Consider the following 17876-nt stretch of genomic DNA (forward strand, 5'->3'; position numbering starts at 1 on the left):
TTACGTTTATGTCTCCCCTTTTTTCCCCTCTTGCAAAGAACTCAAGGCAACAGAGATGATCATTCTCCTCTCTACTGTATACTCACAACATCCTTGCATGGTAGGTTCAGCTGAAAGTCCATGACTGGCTCAAGGCCACCCAGAGAGCTTCATAGGAAAGTGGGAACAGGAACTCTGATTTCTCAAATCGCAGTCCAGCCCGCTTAACCACTAGGCAGCACACTGGAAATAATCACCACTTTTATGACCGGAGGAGGAACAGGAACAGCAGCAGCTGCGGCCACCACCTGCTGCTGTTTTGAGTGAAACTTCTTGTTCCTTCAAAACCTTTGTTCCTTCCACCTACCCATCCCTCCACCACCCCATCAGTTCCCTCCCCATTTTCCAGCCTCACAGGAAAAAACCTACCGCTTTTAAAAAATATTAACTTATAAAATGAAATGGATAGTGACTGTACAAGGGGTCTTCAAAAAGTTTCCATACTTTATTAAGCATTTCAAAAACAAATTACATCACTTTTCTACATAGTCACCTTCCTTTGCAATGCATTTTTCCCAGCGTCGTATCAACTTTTTAATGCCATCAGCAAAAAATATATAAAATAAATTTATAAAAATGAAGAAACTTTTTGAAGACCCCTCATATATAAGCTGTTCTGTTCAGAATAAGGTATTTGGGACTAATTCTAATGGGAGGCTTTAGGAAGTGTATACAGAACTCCAATTTGCCTGCATATATGAACTCCCTCATTGCAGTAACATTTCATTCACTGTGTTCTTATAATAATCCAAGGAATGTCAATATTCATGACTGGTCCTATTAGTTGCTAATTGGGCACCAGGCTTAGATCTGGAGGGAACAATCCTATGCATGTTTTGTCAGGAAGAAGTCCTACGATTTCCAGCTGGAAGCTGCCGGGTCAAGCAGGCATAGGATTGTTCTTAGGTAACTAATGAAATGAGATCAAGATGAAGTCATGCAAAACAGGGTGCCCTGTTAATAAGCAGCTCTGCTGGTGGTGAAGAGGGCAGAGGCAAAGGGAGCAAGCAACAAAGCTATGGTTACATGCAGTCTTGCTCATCCACATGTGTATGGAAGATGTCTGAATAACGCAAAGGAAACTAACGAGATGTCTTTTGCAGTGTGAAAGGTACACTGCATTAAAGAGGAAACAGAAGACAACACTCTGCAGCTTCAAGAGGGCTGTTGATGCATATTTGGCACTTGCTGCACGCCTGCAAGTATTTAGTCAGAAGAAAAGCAGGCTGGATTTCAGCATTAACTTTATCAATATTGAACAGGGGTTCTTAGCCTGACCATAGCCGAAGGGTTAGATTTTGTGTCAGAAGTTCATGTTTTCCTGGCTGTTCATGTATGAAGATGGCTGGGATGCTGCAAAGGAAAAGCATCAGGGTGTTGGTGAGCACATACAGCAGTAAGAAGTGCAAAAATCCAACCAGGTTATCCCCTATTCCAGGAATACAGATAAGGAAGGCATCAGGGAAGACACTCCAGCTAGCTTCCCCTCCCGCCCTGGCCATCTACCATCAACTCCCCCTGTGGGAAATTCCAGGAGCAAGGGAAGCAGAACTGGACAACAGATATTTTGCTCCTGTTCCAGCTGAACTCTCCCTTCTCCTTCATGGAGCTATCAACTACCAGATGCCTCATGGGAAGGATGCCTGATGACTCAATACACTGATACTGTTTTTATTTTGATGTTACTTGAAAACAGTCTTGGAAGCATGTGTTTCCTGAAAGACAGGATATAAATAATGGTTATGAACAAGCCACATGAAGGTGCTAAAACAGTCCAATCTTCAAACAAATCTGGTATAAAAAACTGAGAAACTGAACTACTGCAAATATTTAATTTTCATTTTTGATTAATATGAAAATATCCTGATACCACTGCAAATTATGCAAGTATTATAACTCTTAAGGATTCAATACAAAGAATTCCAGCCTGGCTTATATTCTTTGGGATCAACCTCCCATTTTATTCAGTTAGTTTTGCAATCTTGTGCTTGCAAGACAGAAAGAGTTCTACAGCTCCCAGCATGCCACAAGCACAGGGCTGAACCCAAAAAAAGTTGTTCCTCTCCCACCCATAAATATCTCCTGACAGTCTTTAAACTAACTTAGGGCTTTAACATCATGCCCTAACTTCTTCTTCTCTGCTCCCATTCTAGCTTTAACATACAATCTGAAGTTGTCAGAATAATGTGAACATTTGCTCACTATTTTATGACATCACATTAGAGCTAGTAAGTACCACCCTACTGGGAATTCTGGATTCTTTTTGCCCTAATTGACCTATGGGATTATGATTTTTGCTGCACTCTGTAACCCATTTCGCAGATGTTTCTTGCAGAGATTCTACGGTCTCTAAACACCTGGATCCTGCAATCAGAGCAAATGCTTTATAGTACTAGGGAACATAAAATACCAAGTGGCAAAATAAATGAACAGGGTTCATGTGCACTGCTGCCCCCACTCCATACACACACACACCACACACCCACATTCAAGAGAGAAAAGTTGCATGCTATATTAGAGAAAAGTGTCTGGACAATATGCTTCATGTTTCACAACTTTAATAGAATATTCTAACTATTCTGTACAAATTGAAAACACCGTATTAAGTTACAAATGTGTAAGGTAAGGCTGGAGCACTCTCTACATGCCTGGTAACAGCATTCATACAGTTGCTTGTGAGCTGTTGCCTGGAGTACGCATGAGAAATGTGAACTGTAATTCAGAACAGATCTTCTGAAAGAGATTGGATTTTGAGAAACCATTGGAGTGTGGCACAGAGGGATCGGAGTACTGTAAATAAAATGTAAACTACACACTTGCTTAAAATTCAATTTATATTTTCCCAATTAAACGTTTCTCACAGGTCCAGTTCAGGCAATCCTCCAAGATATCCAAAACACTCCTTGTGTGCGGTGCAGCATTGCTTTGTTTCTTGCTTAGTGCAAACCATAGTTTGCTGCAATGTCTTACTGGTTAAGCTATAGTTTGCACTCTACCCCCAAACCAGAATTCAAATACAGTTTCTAATTTTGGTTTGGAGGTCAAGTGTAAACCACACCGAACCTGCACCTTATCCTCAATGCCCCAGATCTGTCCGGGAGGATCATCTGAACAAGCCAGGCCAGTGATACATTTTAGTGCTGCAACTCACTTTACTCAAACCAGGAGATACGTCTCAGGACCTCCCCTTTTCTTCCCAAAGTTCATTGTCTTGAAAAGTTTGATTAGCAATCATTCTGTGAGCAGAGTATGAGTATTCCATGTACAAGTACCCATATTTTATAAACAGGAAAATATTTTTCAAGTATATTTAAAACTATTAAAAGCACTAGTTCATCAAAGTACTTACAAACATGAATAAATAAAGTGAACAACTACATATTTCTCAACCACCACCTCCTCTCAAAAAAGATAAAGGAAATGTTACTTCGCATTCAAATTACCTTTACTGGAGATGGCAATGTTTAAGTGGCTCTGTAGCACTAGTTTGATTGGAAGCTTGCAGGAAACATATTTTAAAGGGAAAAAGCTAGCAGAAATCATATTGCTTCATGTTAACTGTATTTTATTAATTTAATGTACTCTTATATTTAGGCAAAAATTACTTTGTACTGAGGGCGAGTTTTTCAGAAGGGAAAATTGGTTTTTTTCCCTTGAAAATTTAAATGGGAAAGCCTACTGAGACAGTTGAACTACCATGTACCAAAGGCCGTAGAGTGTGCTTTAACTGAACCTCATATTTCTCAAATGCATTAAGTTGCCACTGTACAAGTTAAGCCAAAAAAAAAAAAAAAAAAAAAGGAAGTTAGTGAAAATCATGCATTTGAAAACAATTTAGTTTTAAGCATTGTTAATAAGATTGTGCTGCAGCAATGGAATATCCTGAACTGCAGGCCAGGTATCCAAATATTTGTTACAGGTTGTTCAAATATCACTCAGGAGTGGTATTTCCTTATTGTTGTTTGCATTCAGCAGGCTGGCTGGCATCTTTCTGTTTAAAAGGGGAAAAAAAACAAATAATAAGTATACACAATAGGTACCCTAATGAGACAGCAATCCACATTCATAGTCAGTAGCGAAACTGTGATTTGCAAGTAGTCCCATGAACACAAGTATTCCCAATTATATGAAAATTATTTTGATCCTATCTCACCATCAGCCCAAAGGCCATGACTAACGGTCAGCCACCCCTGCTTCTTTACTTTATTCATGTTAAAACTTCCTAGTTCAGAGCAAGGCTCAGCATCCCATTTCCTACAGTGGTCAACCAGATGCCTATGGGAAGTAATCTCCACTGTTGTTTCCCAGCACTTGGTATAACAAACCATGGGGGTAAAAAGACAAAACTAGTTCCATCCAAGGGCAATTACACTTGCCTTTCCCAAACTTTGGAGAAAAAGTATTTTGTAACTCCTGACCATGCGAATTGCTTTGATATTGTAACCAAAGGGCAGGAAACAAAATAGAGCACTTCTCACAAAGGGCCTTGAGAGGTTATTCTTCTAAAATTATTTTCAAGATTTGTATCTTGTTCTTCAATACAATCCGCATTCATGTCCCTGCCCCACTCCCTGATAGAATGTGATCCAGTGCTGGTGAGGTACCCCCAGGCGTTCTGAACGCAAGAGCTCTTCTCAGTATTCTAAGATATTCTTTCAGGTCACAAAATATTCAGTGACACCAACCATGGGCCTGGAGATTTACCCCTATGCTGTTACAAAAAAATATGGTGTCTTAGGACCAATTTTAAAAGACCAGTTATGGGGGCAACCACAAGATTCAAGGGCCTGTGAGAAAGGGCTGTATGCCTAACTTTCAGCACAAACAGTATATATCACCAGGCTGGAAGGTAAAGGCTGTTCAACTAGATTTGGGGAGGAGAATCTGTGTACCATAACTGTTACTGCTGTACAGAGACTTGGGAAATACAGGTTCTAGTCTCCACTCAACCATGAAGTTCACTGGATGATTTTGGGCCATGTCATGGACTCCCAGCCTAACCTTCCTTACAGGGCTGTTGTGAGGATAAGATGGAGCAGAGTTGATTATGTAAGCCAACTTGGGTTCTTTGCAGGAAAAAACGTAATATAAATGGAATGTAATAATAATAAAATATGTAATAATTATTGTATAAATAAAATACAATGTGACTGAGGTATCTGCACTCAAACTATTCCTGCAAACTTCAAGGACTATTCTTTCAGGAGAGATATGAGGACTTTCCGTGGGGGGGGGGAGAGCAGGAATAAAAAAATATACCCCCCCCTTTTTTAGAAAGACCCATCACTTCTTAGCCAATCCAAAGAAGTTCAGAGAGATGGGAACATATGAGCAGAATGTAGCTCTATCTTCAGAACAGAGAAAACAACAGCTACTGTCACAAGCAATATTACATAGTGACCCCCTAGGGCTGGAGTCCTAAATCTTTCCTTTACAGCCCTGAACCCCTGGGAAGCCATTTGCTCTCCCCACCTGGCTGAACAGGGACACTTGCTGAAACAAAGGTGCAGGGACCCTGACTATAAAAGAATAATTCGAAAATAATAAATAAATGTTGAGATCATGGGTAGAAAAGCCCAAATTCTTCTTATCAACTGTGTTCACTCACTGTTCTGATCTACATTAACATTTGGGTTTCCCTTTTTTAATCTAACTTTTTAGCACGTGATAGCTTAGCATTCAAAAGATATATTTCTTAGTGTGTACGTGGGTGGGGGTGGGTGGATGATGTAGTCAAGTAATTCTGAAAGTTAAAATGCTAATTTTGAGATATATAATTTGATCTGTAGGATATCCAGTATGTAGAAAACAAACCGGAACTTCTCAAAAACCAGAGCACAAGTAACATAGACAATATTCAAAACATCAGAGTCACAAGTTAAAATGAAACTATGTTGTCTTTTGAAGACAGACAGGCTTTTGTAGCTGCTGAAGCTTATTTCTAACAAGTTATTTTGATATATTCCTCTAAGTGCTAAAATTACATCTATTATGGCCAGGTATGTACTAAGGAAGCAAAGAAAATGACCCTGGTAGAATTGACCGGATATCCTAATGATCTTCTTTTGGAGTATTTGAGAAAAGTCTGTCCTTAGGGATCTACCCAATCACCCACTTCTAATCACTTCCCTCAGCAAAATCTGGTATCTGCATTGCTGGGAACATTTCTTCCAGAGTGATTTGTGATCCATCTCCTTTGCCTTCTAAGGGCCACAAACAGGAGACAAAACAGAAACCAAATTGTATAAAGCAGCCCTGCAATATCTGGTTGATTAATTTATATAGCTACAAAGAATCTTTAGGCTGGCTGAAAATAAATGCAGGTGGAAAGGCTGGAGATCTGTCCCTTTCCATCCTTGTGAACCAACCGCACACCAACATCTTCTCTTTCCCCAAGTACATGGTGCAGTATTGGAGGATGTGGGTGCTATGAGCGGGTAGTGTTGCTGGAGATAGCATGCTGTCTTAGAAAAGACTTCCCTCCCATTTTAAGAGAAGTGACACCCCCTTCTGAAAAGAAAATAAGCTTTTTCCTTTGAAACTATTTTTGCCCACATTCAAACTTCTGCAGAAGTAATACAGATTGTTCAGATGACAGCCCCAATTAAATAAATGAATAGATGCTAGAAGCTGTATTGTTCTGACAAAGGCTAATATGAACAGAGATATGGGTTAGCAGAAGTTGATGTTACAAATTCATGCCTATCCCAATACAACAGGCAGTTCGAAAAGCTAGAAACCTCTGATCTAGAACAGTCCTTTCATTAAAAGTATAATTATAGCCAGTTTACGTGTAACGGAAATACTGAGTTATAGTCAGTTGCAAATGTGGGCTAGCAGAAAGTACTTCCACACAATGACACACACAGACCCCTCTCTGGCACAGCCCTTTGAAAACAAGTGGTTGGGGGATCCTCCAGAACCATGAGGATATGGTGTGGAAGGCTTCACTAGATGGAGACTGATAAAAACCAGATGTCCTGTGCTGTATGTATTAAGGCCTTTTTCACTAACGTAAAGACACCAATGGAAAAACTCCACTGAATTAATATTTCCTTTCAACACCTAGGAGCTGAGCATTAAAATTGTCACCACAATTAGGAATCTCAAGTATTTGAAGCGGTTCTGTCAACATCAGAACTTAACTATGAATAGCTACTGTACATGTGGTGAACTGAGCCTCTATGTAACAGGGCAGGGAGGGGGCACCTCTAGCTTACTGGACAGGCGCAGCCCCCACTGGCTTCCCATCAGATGGCCAAGGCCTCTCCCTCCATATATTCTATATTGTTTGCAGAGGGAGGGGGTTCTTTTCCTCCCAAACCGGTACAGAAAAGCAATAGACTACAAGCACTGTGGGCACAATTTGGATCCAAATTATTCCCCTGCAATTTGCATTGCTAAAATAAGACTCAAAGCCATGGCTCTTTTTTTGGTAATGCAAATTCCAGAAGAGGCCCAAGATTTAATGCCCTACTCCTCCTCCTGAACCCTTATCAGTCCTCCAGATTCTACATTATTTGCACTAGGGAAAAATATTTAATGGTGATGGTGCTACATAGATGTGTTTGAGAGAAAGACTATACAGGTGTGCAAGGGTGTGGGCTGAGTCCACCCACTTTTGGCTCCAGCCCCGCTGGCATGCAGCCCCAAGCACCTTGTCCCCGAGTGAATATAGGCCTCCAGGGAAAGGCTTTTTTACAGCCAATGTAGGGGGAAACTGATATTGGAATAACCATTGTTGTACGCATTCTCTATGCTATAAAGAGCCTCCCAAGCTAGTAAGCACACTGCCTACAGTTACCATTGTATGTAATTTATTGTTGTTTTGGCCAACCTGGTGCCTTTCTGATGCTTTGCACTGTAACTCCTATAATCTCGAGCCATCAGACATTGCGGCCGGAGTTCATGGGAACTGTAGTTTAACTTGAAGAGCACCCACTAGGAAAGGCTGGTGTACTGGTGGCAGATGTTATCAGCAGTGCACTGGGACCACTGGCTGACCATTATGCCTGTGCAACCGCTGCTTCAGGTGACACTCAAGTTGAAACCCCTGCTGCAATACTGCTTCAAGGGTATCAGTCCTTGCACTTGCACCTATTTCATATGCATACCAATACTGTAGGTTAAAGGATCAAGCCACCTGCTTGTAATGCTAACACTAAACAAGTTGTTACTATTTAAATTCTGAACTCTGTATAAGAAATGCTTTAACAACTCCATGCAGTTTTACCTCTGGAGCTGAAGAAAACTTAAACAGAGACATATGGTGAGCTTAACACTATTAACAAGATTTTTTTTCTGTGTAGCATTTTTTGCTTTCTGTGCAACATTTCTGGTAACAAGGCTATAATGTAATAAATATAATAAATCATAATGCAATAAATACATAATGTACTGAATTTATTATGAAACAGTGAGGCAATATTGAAAAAGCTGATTTCATAATGTTGCACAATATTGAATGACTAATAATATGCAGTATTGTTTTATGAGTAAATGAAATACATATAAATAAAAAATCCAGACTCATTTTAATTTTTCCATATTTTAGAAAGATGACCAACATTCACATTTTCATGTATATAATTAATGTTGTCAGCAGACGGCATAGAACATGAATCAAAGCAGCTCATGCTTAACATCCTTTTAGAAGAAAACTCTAGTATTTTAGGAGGTATGCACCACCACAGCTCTTTAAAGAAACTGAGGTATATATCAAAGCCAGCATCTTCTACACACACCGATTTCTACTAGCATACTCCAGATTAAGGCTGTTCTGAGAAAAGTATATTATCAGGCAAGAGGAGACTAAGGAACAGTCAAAGTTGTATGAGAGATTTAATAGTACTATAAGCTATTTCAGACTGCTTTCCATGTCTTCCTTACCAAAGTTGAAAATATCAATATATTCTACTCTCACAAATCCACTTTTTATAAGAGTACACACCAATGCGTAAACACTATGTCCAGTCACAATGTTTTTTCCAAGCACTAGACTGATGTTACACTCTATGCTAGGTAGGTATATTCTCCTCATAATACACAAACAGCATCAGTGTCAGCTCATCAGTCCCAAGTTCACATGCCGTCATCATGGGACAAAACAGTTTTCACCCTCAAATTTGAGACTGCCACGAGCTGAATTTGCATGTATGTGATATGAAAATACTTTCAGCTTTCTAGCAACAACCATATTAAACAACTTTTGTTTAAAAAAGAAGAAACAAAAGTTTGACATCAGAAAGAAATCTCTTATTAAGCATTATTTTGGGTAAATGAAACTTAACTGGTGCAACCAATCCATGTCACTGCAAGTCTGAGGTCCAAGGTTTAAAGCTGCTTAGTGATAGCACTGCTACTGTCTTTCTCTGGATTATTAAAGAAAGAACATTTGAAATGTGATACTGGGAAACTACTTTCAAACACTGCACAATACAAAGCATCTTCAGATATTAGGTGAAGCAGTGCTATCTGGAAGCTTGCCAATACTGCCTTCCTACAATACACACTTGGCTCCGATTCCTACATAATATGCATCACTTGAAAGACACTGGTGATTAAACACATAAAAACAAGTAACCAGTGTATGTGACACATAAGAGGTTAGCCTAAATTCATGTAAAAATGGTGGGAGTCCACCTTTTATATAGGGGAGGGGGCGGGCTCCATGGAAAGTTCTAAGCTTGTGCAAGAGTACATGCTATGCTATCACATGTAAGTTCTGTAACAGATTGTGTAAGTTCTTACAGAAGAAACTACATCTGCAATAGATTCCTTTAACACAGCTTAGATACCAACTGAAGCAGTTAACTAGAAGGTAGAATCCAACTAGTGATGGAAAGTTTCAGTCAACAGACTAATAAAGGAGGGCATTTCCTCCACTCCCTCCAAATCAGCTCTGAAAGGCATAAGGACCCATATCAACATGGGATACTACAGGAGGAAGGGGTTATTGCCGCCCTCCTGTTCTGCTGACAGACACATTCAATCAGCATAATTTCACCCACAGAAATTATGAATACTAAATTTTTCTCTTCCAAGAACCAGTGCAACAAGTTTGACATATCCTAAACACTTTCTGTATAAAATTCTATTTAAAAACTTCTAATTTAAGCACAAAAAGAGTCTGAAGCAATGCCACTGTTGAAATCTTTAGCAGACTAGACAGTAAAACTGGAAGACCACAGCAGCATTCAAAATATATGCATATGGCTAATGGGATGGGATAGAAATCTAAGAATGAATGAATGTATGAATGAAAATTTTTACTGTCTTCTCTGTAGAGACAGAATGCTGATACACTACCAAGCTGAAGGTCCTGCTGATGCAGCTGTTTCAGATTCTCAATTGCTCATGGGCAGACTCCCACACATACACGGATCGCTCTTGCCACTCTAGGAGCAGAAAGGCTTCAGCAGTGCTAGAGCCCTTAATCAGAGGGGAATATAGGAAAAAACCTATTCAGCTCAGGCTTTACCTCCTCTCCACAAGGGTGGGCAGGGGGACTCATCTGGGCTGCATGGAAGACTAGCAGGCACAGCCAATCTGCATGCCTTTTTCCAGAGGTCAAAGGAGGAGGAGCTGCAGCAGTCCTATTGTCATAAATAGTATGTCTTTAATCTTTGAAGATGGTGTGTGTGCACAAGGAACTTTGGAGTAGCTGTGAGCATGTCCTGGTGTTTCTGCATAAGGTCCAGTCTTGGGTATGTCAGTATGTTTTGTAATGTGTGGAATGTCTGGTCTGGGGTTGACCAACCTTGTGTGTTGCATAGGCAACTTGTGCTTCTGAGAACATTGTGGCTTATTTACATTATTAAAATTATCACTGTTATTTGAATAATCACTTATTATGGTTTGGGGTTTGTGTGCATGTGAATGAGGGGGGCTGACTCAATGTGTGTTTAAAGCAGAGAGTCTGTGTTCTTTTGCAAAGGGTTACTGCTGGCTTTCTAGTGCTTAAAACCATTACATAGAAAGGGATGACTGGAATTCAGATGTTCTGAGAAGAAAGAATAGCTAAAAGTGCATTGTCGTCATGTTAACTAGGTATAACAGGCTGAGACTGCCCATGCTGTCTCCAGCCACATCGGCCCTGTATGAAGCAGATTTATGCAAGCCCCTATACCATGCTGAATCACTTTGGGCAAGTCCTAACACATACTGACTCAGCTAGACATCAGCCCAGACCAAACACTAGCCATTGCTGTTGTATGAGAAGAGACCAAGACAGCATACAAAGGAGGCATTAAAGGAATCAAAATTCTAAACCCTATAATATGTTAGGCATGACTAAACTCTGACATTGGAGCCTCAGTTATCTCTTTGACAGTTCAGTGTTGTTCTTTGAGCGACAAAAATACATCTGCACTTTGCAGCTCCTGGCATTCTCCTAACATATTAAATGGGTAATCCCTGCCTTCCAGCAACTTAGGCTGCATGTGCTGCTAAGGCAAAGGGGAAGCATCTAGCATACAACAAAGGAGTAAGTGAAGTTGCATGGACATCATTCAGGGAGGAGACTGCTGAAGCAGCAGGGTGGAAGAACAGAAGACTCTACCTAAGTGGCATGGAATGGAGAAAATCAGATCGTTGCTAAAGACCAGAGTGGATAAAAATCAATGATTTTTTTTAAATAAAAAAATCAGATTTTTAAAATTTAAACTGGATTTTGTTTATTTAAATTTGATTTAATTTTTTATTAATGACTTTTGAGGAAAAATCTATCTAAATATACTTTAAGATACATTATAGTCCAAAGTTATTCATCATGAAATAAGGATTAGTTTTTAATTATGTAGCATGAGGCTATATATTCATGCAATGTTCAAATACAAAGTTGTTGCTAAATGAACTCCATTAATCCATTCACGATGTCACATTCCTCCAGAGGTTTCTATAAGATTGGGCATTTTTAAATCTAGAAGATATTATCACAGATGCTTAGCTTTACAGTTCTCAAAACTCTGAATTTGTGCCTCCAGAGATCACATGCCTCTTCTTCACAGCAAAAATATTAAAATAAACATACAGAGTTGAGAAAAAGACCTGAATCTCATTGTTCCTTTGCAAATCTATGTACACAGAATCAACCCTTTACCTCCTAAGTGCTAAGTTTCAAAAAAATCAATGAATAGGAGATTGTTGAGAGTGGAATAGATCTGCACAAGAAGCTAAGTTTGAGGAGGGAGGGTGGGTCAAGCAGTAAAAAATGAAACTAAATCCTTTTCAGCAGAATATTCCAAAAGTCCTTGGATCTTTTTGTGTATAACCTGAGGTTAATCATGTTATTCTTTCCCTGAAGGAGAAAATCTATAATGGCAGCAGGCCATAAAAGAGACTCAGTTTGGCAATATTTTAATGAAGTTCCTGTACCTATGTGTAAGGCAGGCATGTGTCCAAATTATGTAGAAAACCATGATTTAAATCTGGTCTTACTGACAAGTGATGTAAATCAAATCCACCCTGCCAAAGACTGATGAACAAGTGGGACTGTGCAGATATGAAAGGGGAAGAAGACTCAGCTGAAGGCACAAACACCAAGTAGAAAGAAAAGAGGCAGCAACTACCCAATACCGGAGGTTAGGTTATAGGGTGTTGACCTACTTTCTGTACTAAGATGCTGTCTGGGCGTTACTTCAAAAGAGCGAGGGGATTATTATGTATCTTCCAAGGAAGAAATTGTTTGGCAATGTGTGTTTGTAGGATTCAAGAAGGATCTAATGTGATATATTTGTGCAGCCAATGAGTTTGATATCTCACTAACCTGCACTACACAGGAAGGAAGGAAGGAAGGAAGGAAGGAAGGAAGGAAGGAAGGAAGGGGGCTCCCAGTTGAACACTTAGCCACAGAAACTTCCAAACATCAGGCTCAGCACAGGTGCAAAGCCCTCATGTGTGATGCACAGAAACCACAAAGAAGAACCTAGGTTATTTCTAATATTTTCAGAGAAATATAAGCAGTAAAAGACTGGCTAATTTATAGAGAAAGCAGGAAGAAAGAAATGGGATACCAGAGGTAGACTTGAAGTGGAACAGAATGAAATGTGCCTGTCTTTTGTCAGCATTATTAAAACAGATAAACATATTAGCAAACAGTATATTCCAGCAGTTGCAAAAAGAATCAATATTCAGTTATTTTGCAATCCCATTGTAAAAGCATAATTATCTTACACTCTTTAAGGAATCCTACCAAGTGACAGGTTATCCATCTATATGTGACTTAACACAATGAATAATGGCATATTTACCTCATTATATCAGAGAAGTACAGATATTAGTCGGACTGCAGTTCCAGCGTACCAATAAGTCATGGATTCTGTTTCATATATGTGGAATTAAGTACTATATGTAAGTGACATTGCAATCAATATCCCTTGGATTAAAAGAACCACTATGATAAGATGATTTAAAGATCTTTGGACTGTTTTCTTTCATATGGATTCACCTTATCCTGTATATTTATCTTCAAGGCATAATAGCTCTTACCTTAATTTAATTTTGCCAGAGTTTTCTCAAACTATTTTTAACCTCCTTAAGTGTTGGCAAGATGCTGCACTGCTAAATATTGTGAAAGGAGCAATGTATTTCAAGGCACAGGAAAACCATGTAGAGGCTACATGAACAGATAAGGTGGAAAATCAGACTGAGAAGAACTTGAGTTCACAGCTTTGTTTAAAAACTTACACAAGGAGGCAACAAAAGTGACTAGAATTATTAGCAAGTACATTAGTTCCTAACTATTTTAACTTCAGTCACAATTTGAACAGAACTAGAAGAAAATGTATCTAGGGTGCATTTAGCACTGTTTGGAGGAGCTCAGAAAGAGAGCTTGACGGGTCAAGAGAGAGATGTTCAAATTTTATTAGAAAAATGTACCATGTTTGCAAATATCCTACATGTGAAAGTTGCAAAACTTACACTCACTGTTTGGTATGATTTAAGAAGAATGTAATTATCACTACTGAATACAAGTGTGCTCAGAAATTAAAAACAAAGTATAAGCAATGATAAATCAGGAGAAATACATTAGCATGTAAGAGACAAATCAGTTCCATAATTACACTACAACAGTTCAAACAAAAAAAGATCAAGGAATTTCAATTCGAGTAAACATAATTAATTGGGTGACTTAATTAGCACATATAACCTCTCTCCCAGTTGTCAAGCCTAGCTGAAACAAGTAAGTTTGGAAAACAGTTTGTCCTGTACCAAGGTACAACACTCTGGCAATATGAATAAATACAACAAACCAAGTTTAAACCCTGAAACCTACCAAAAGTAACACTCACAGCCAATGCAAGCTGCACAGAAAAACACCAATTTTTAAAGTACATAGAAAAGGCAAGAGAGCATGACGTTCATCAGCAAGAAAAGGAAGTCCCTATAAATGTTAACACCATTCATGATTTTACAGTTCAAGGGTTCTACATATTTTTCTAAATAGCAGCTGAGTCACTGAAGGTCTCCACATTAAGGACCCATTTTTCTATGTATCTAGTGAAAGAAACCGAACAAGTACTTTAATGAATCACATTGCATGGGCTACAAAAACTGGAAGCCTGGAAGTTATGTATTAATGGAATTCAACCTTACCTATAAATGAATGAATGATAAACAGACTTAAATTACACCTAAATGGAGAAAAATTGAAAGGAACTGTCAGCATGAAAGAAAAGTGAAATGAATAAAAAAGACAGCAATAACTAGCGCTCCAGAAGGCACAAGAAATGGTTTGTCACATACAACCAATCTCCAAAGTAATCACGGTCACATTTTCCAGTAATCAGCAAAATACTTTGCCCACCTACAAGAGCTTTTTACACTGTCACTGATAAGCTTCACTTGTCAACTCAGTAGCTACATTATTATTCAATAACAATGTGATGACCATAAAAAGCACAAACTTTATTAGGAAGTCATGGTGCAGAGTGTGTTGGTTATGGTATCATGCAAAGCTAAGTGCCCATGTCTTCATCAAATGCAAGCTCAATTTCCATGTCAGTATGTTTTATACATTGTTCACTTGCTTAATACAAGTCCCCATTAACACATATTGTGCATGCCCAGCCATCAGTGTAATAAAGATTGCTTAGAACTGAGGGTGCCCTAGCCATGCACAAGATTTATAGCAAGCCTATTGGGTAGACAGAACAATCACCTAATCCAGCTCAGAGACCAGGTTTGCACAACCCGGGGCTTATAAGTGCAGAGTAGCTTTAATTTTTGGCCACAACCATGGAGAGAAGCTAGGGCTCACTGTAGGGCTGCCATGAATTGTCATGTCATCTGAACTCAGCAAATTGATTTTTTCATGGGTTGCTACAATGAGGTTCAGAGCTGTTCGGCAAGGGGCAAAAAAGCTTGAGACCAATCCTTTTTTTTTGCAATTTTGTCTCTGACTGCCTTTTCATGACTGTGAAAAAGGTGTTTGAAAGAACAACCACTCATTCCAGTGTGGTGTAGTGGTTAAGAGCATGGGACTGAGACGATCTGGGTTCTAGTCCCCACTCGTCCATGGAGCCAACTGGGTGACTCTGGGCCAGTCACAGACTCTCAGCCCAACCTACCTCACAGGGTGGTTGTTGTGGGGATAAGATGGAGGAGGGGAATGATGTAAGCTGCCTTGAGTCCTTTGAGAAAAAAGGCAGGATATAAATCGAAAAATAAATAAAAAAATAAAAATAAATAAATTCCCTGATTTTTATTATTTGATATTTGGATTCACAAAAATGTGTAACAGGGGTTGGATTTTTCATTACATTTTCTGGGTCTTTTGCAAGTGCTTGTCTTTATACTGGTCCCATATGCAAAGTCTTTCTTGGTCAATTTCCTTGTATGTTTCAGCTGCCCAAGATTGCTGCAAAGTTGAATAGGCAATATGGGAAAAGACAGGATGAGGCTGCCTATTGTCCAATTTGCACAAAGCTGGTGAAGGGCCATGAGAGAAATAATAGTTAAGGAAACAGGGACCTGGTAACCTAAGTCAGAAAAACTAAAAGTAGGAAAGTGAAAGCCAAAGGCCTAAGTGGGGAAGCAGGATTTCTCCCTTAGCAATGTGATCATCTTACTTTTGCATGTTGAACTAACACTTTTTAATGCCCTCCATTTTTTTAAACTTCTCCAGCTACTCCAGAAAGAGGAGATAACTTTCCACCAACAATTATTCATGGCTTGTTTTTAGAGCATTTATTGCTGCAGTTACTGTAATTCCGTAATATTTTTTAAAAAGCAAAAACAATCCCTGAGGTGGCAGCTGCATGGGATGGAGTGACTAGGGCCCCACAGAGGGAGGTATAAGTACTGCTGGTGCTAGCTGCTTATTTGCTCCATCCTGGTTTGCCACCTCAAATATTTTTTTAACAGTCTGGATTAGTTGAGCATCTTTTTGACCTGATAAATGAGAAATGAACATTTGCACACTGGCAGCAACAGAATGAATGGCTTCTTCCACCCCCAAATTTTTGAGGTTTCCGATTTGCATTACTATGTCTCTTCTTGCCTATAATATTAATCCTTTGCAATTGGGTGCAAATTAGCTGATAGGCAACCTCTTCCTGTTAATCTCCTTGTATGCTGCCTACAGCTCCCTTTGAAAACACAAGGAGAGACTACATGTATTGGAGAGCCATAAGAGAATGCTTGCAAAAGGCAAACTAATAATAACCAGGACAATGATAAGCAATTATAATCCTCAGTCATGAATTTGAGGCTCCAAAAGTAAAATTCCATGGATAGGGAGGGAAAATGAAGACAAGAGGGAAGCAGCGCAAGACTATATGACAGGTTCTGTTGTAAAGTCCACTGAGATACGTGCTAGAGTTGGCAGGAGGACTGAGAGAGAGGGAGTACAAGCCACAGCAAGCTCGCCTGTCTGTCTGGGATACTGTGGGTTGTTAGCAAACATCCACTGTATAAGCTTATTCTCAGGGCTGCTTTTGCATGATATATAAACCTGCCTAGAGTCACATCATGCATGATTCCCCCCACCCCATATTGCCATAATATCTAGCTAAGGGAGGAAAAACTATCAGACTACATACAAATGTAATGTGACAATTCTGCCAGTATAAATTATGCTGCTATTGCATATGTAAAAGTTACAACATAATTTCCAAATAGAGGTGGGTTTTGTTTTGTTTTTTACATCTAGAAAGAATGACATGTGTAAAGCACCCTTTAGTAGAAAACATGATGTACAAAAGTAGAATCAAAGTTACACTTATTCTGCAACAAGCCTCCTATTCTTTTAAAATGTGGATACATGCTTTGGTAAATGTATATACAGTTTATACACATTTATATGAAGACAGCCAATGTGTGTTAGTTTTATTGTGTGTTTTAATAAAGGAGCATTAATATTCACTGTTAAAAGAGAATAAAAGTGATTATTAACTCGAGCTCTAAAATGTAACAGTGAAAAAAATCATTCAACCCAAATTCAAGTTATAGTGAACAACAACAACAAAACCTGGGTACTATTACAAAACTTATAAATGACAATTCATGGTTATATCATATATTCTATAATGTGACTTAATACAATGCTTTAATAAAGCTAACCTTAGGTTCACTTTCCCCTTCTTCATCTTCCTCTCCTTCTTCCTCACCTTCCAATTCCTGATAATTAAAAAAGAAGAAGCAGGATAAAACTGCTGTTTAGAAGAGAAATTAAAATAAGAGCTTTCGTACTGACCATGAAGTTTCCTTCTTATTGATGTACAGAGAGATCCACCTTTGTGTTATCTCCTACTGTTAAGTCAGGCACTATGTAACTTGACTCATCCTCTCTTCCTATAGTTCCTTTCTTTCCCTTCTTGAACCAAAGATTGTGAAAT

General features: G+C 39.0%; 1 protein-coding gene across 5 annotated transcripts in view; it reads right to left on the reverse strand.

Annotated features, from left to right (window-relative positions):
• Positions 1 to 2580: 2580 nt before the first annotated feature.
• Positions 2581 to 17876, reverse strand: part of NAP1L4 (nucleosome assembly protein 1 like 4) — a 46128-nt gene continuing 30832 nt past the window's right edge. For 4 of the 5 annotated variants that reach the window (XM_044425635.1, XM_044425638.1, XM_044425637.1 and 1 more), the window contains 2 exons: positions 17602 to 17658; positions 2581 to 4030 (listed from right to left, as the gene is read on the reverse strand). In XM_044425635.1, coding sequence (XP_044281570.1) covers positions 3992 to 4030; positions 17602 to 17658 — 96 coding nt within the window. In that variant the 3' untranslated portion in view covers positions 2581 to 3991. Of the gene's footprint in view, positions 4031 to 14634; positions 14673 to 17601; positions 17659 to 17876 lie in introns of all 5 variants that reach the window. The other variant, XM_044425639.1, reaches the window with a different exon arrangement.

This window comes from Varanus komodoensis, unplaced genomic scaffold (genome assembly GCF_004798865.1).
Source record: "Varanus komodoensis strain SLA01 unplaced genomic scaffold, ASM479886v1 scaffold16, whole genome shotgun sequence".
In the NCBI taxonomy this organism is placed as follows: Eukaryota; Metazoa; Chordata; class Lepidosauria; order Squamata; family Varanidae; genus Varanus; species Varanus komodoensis.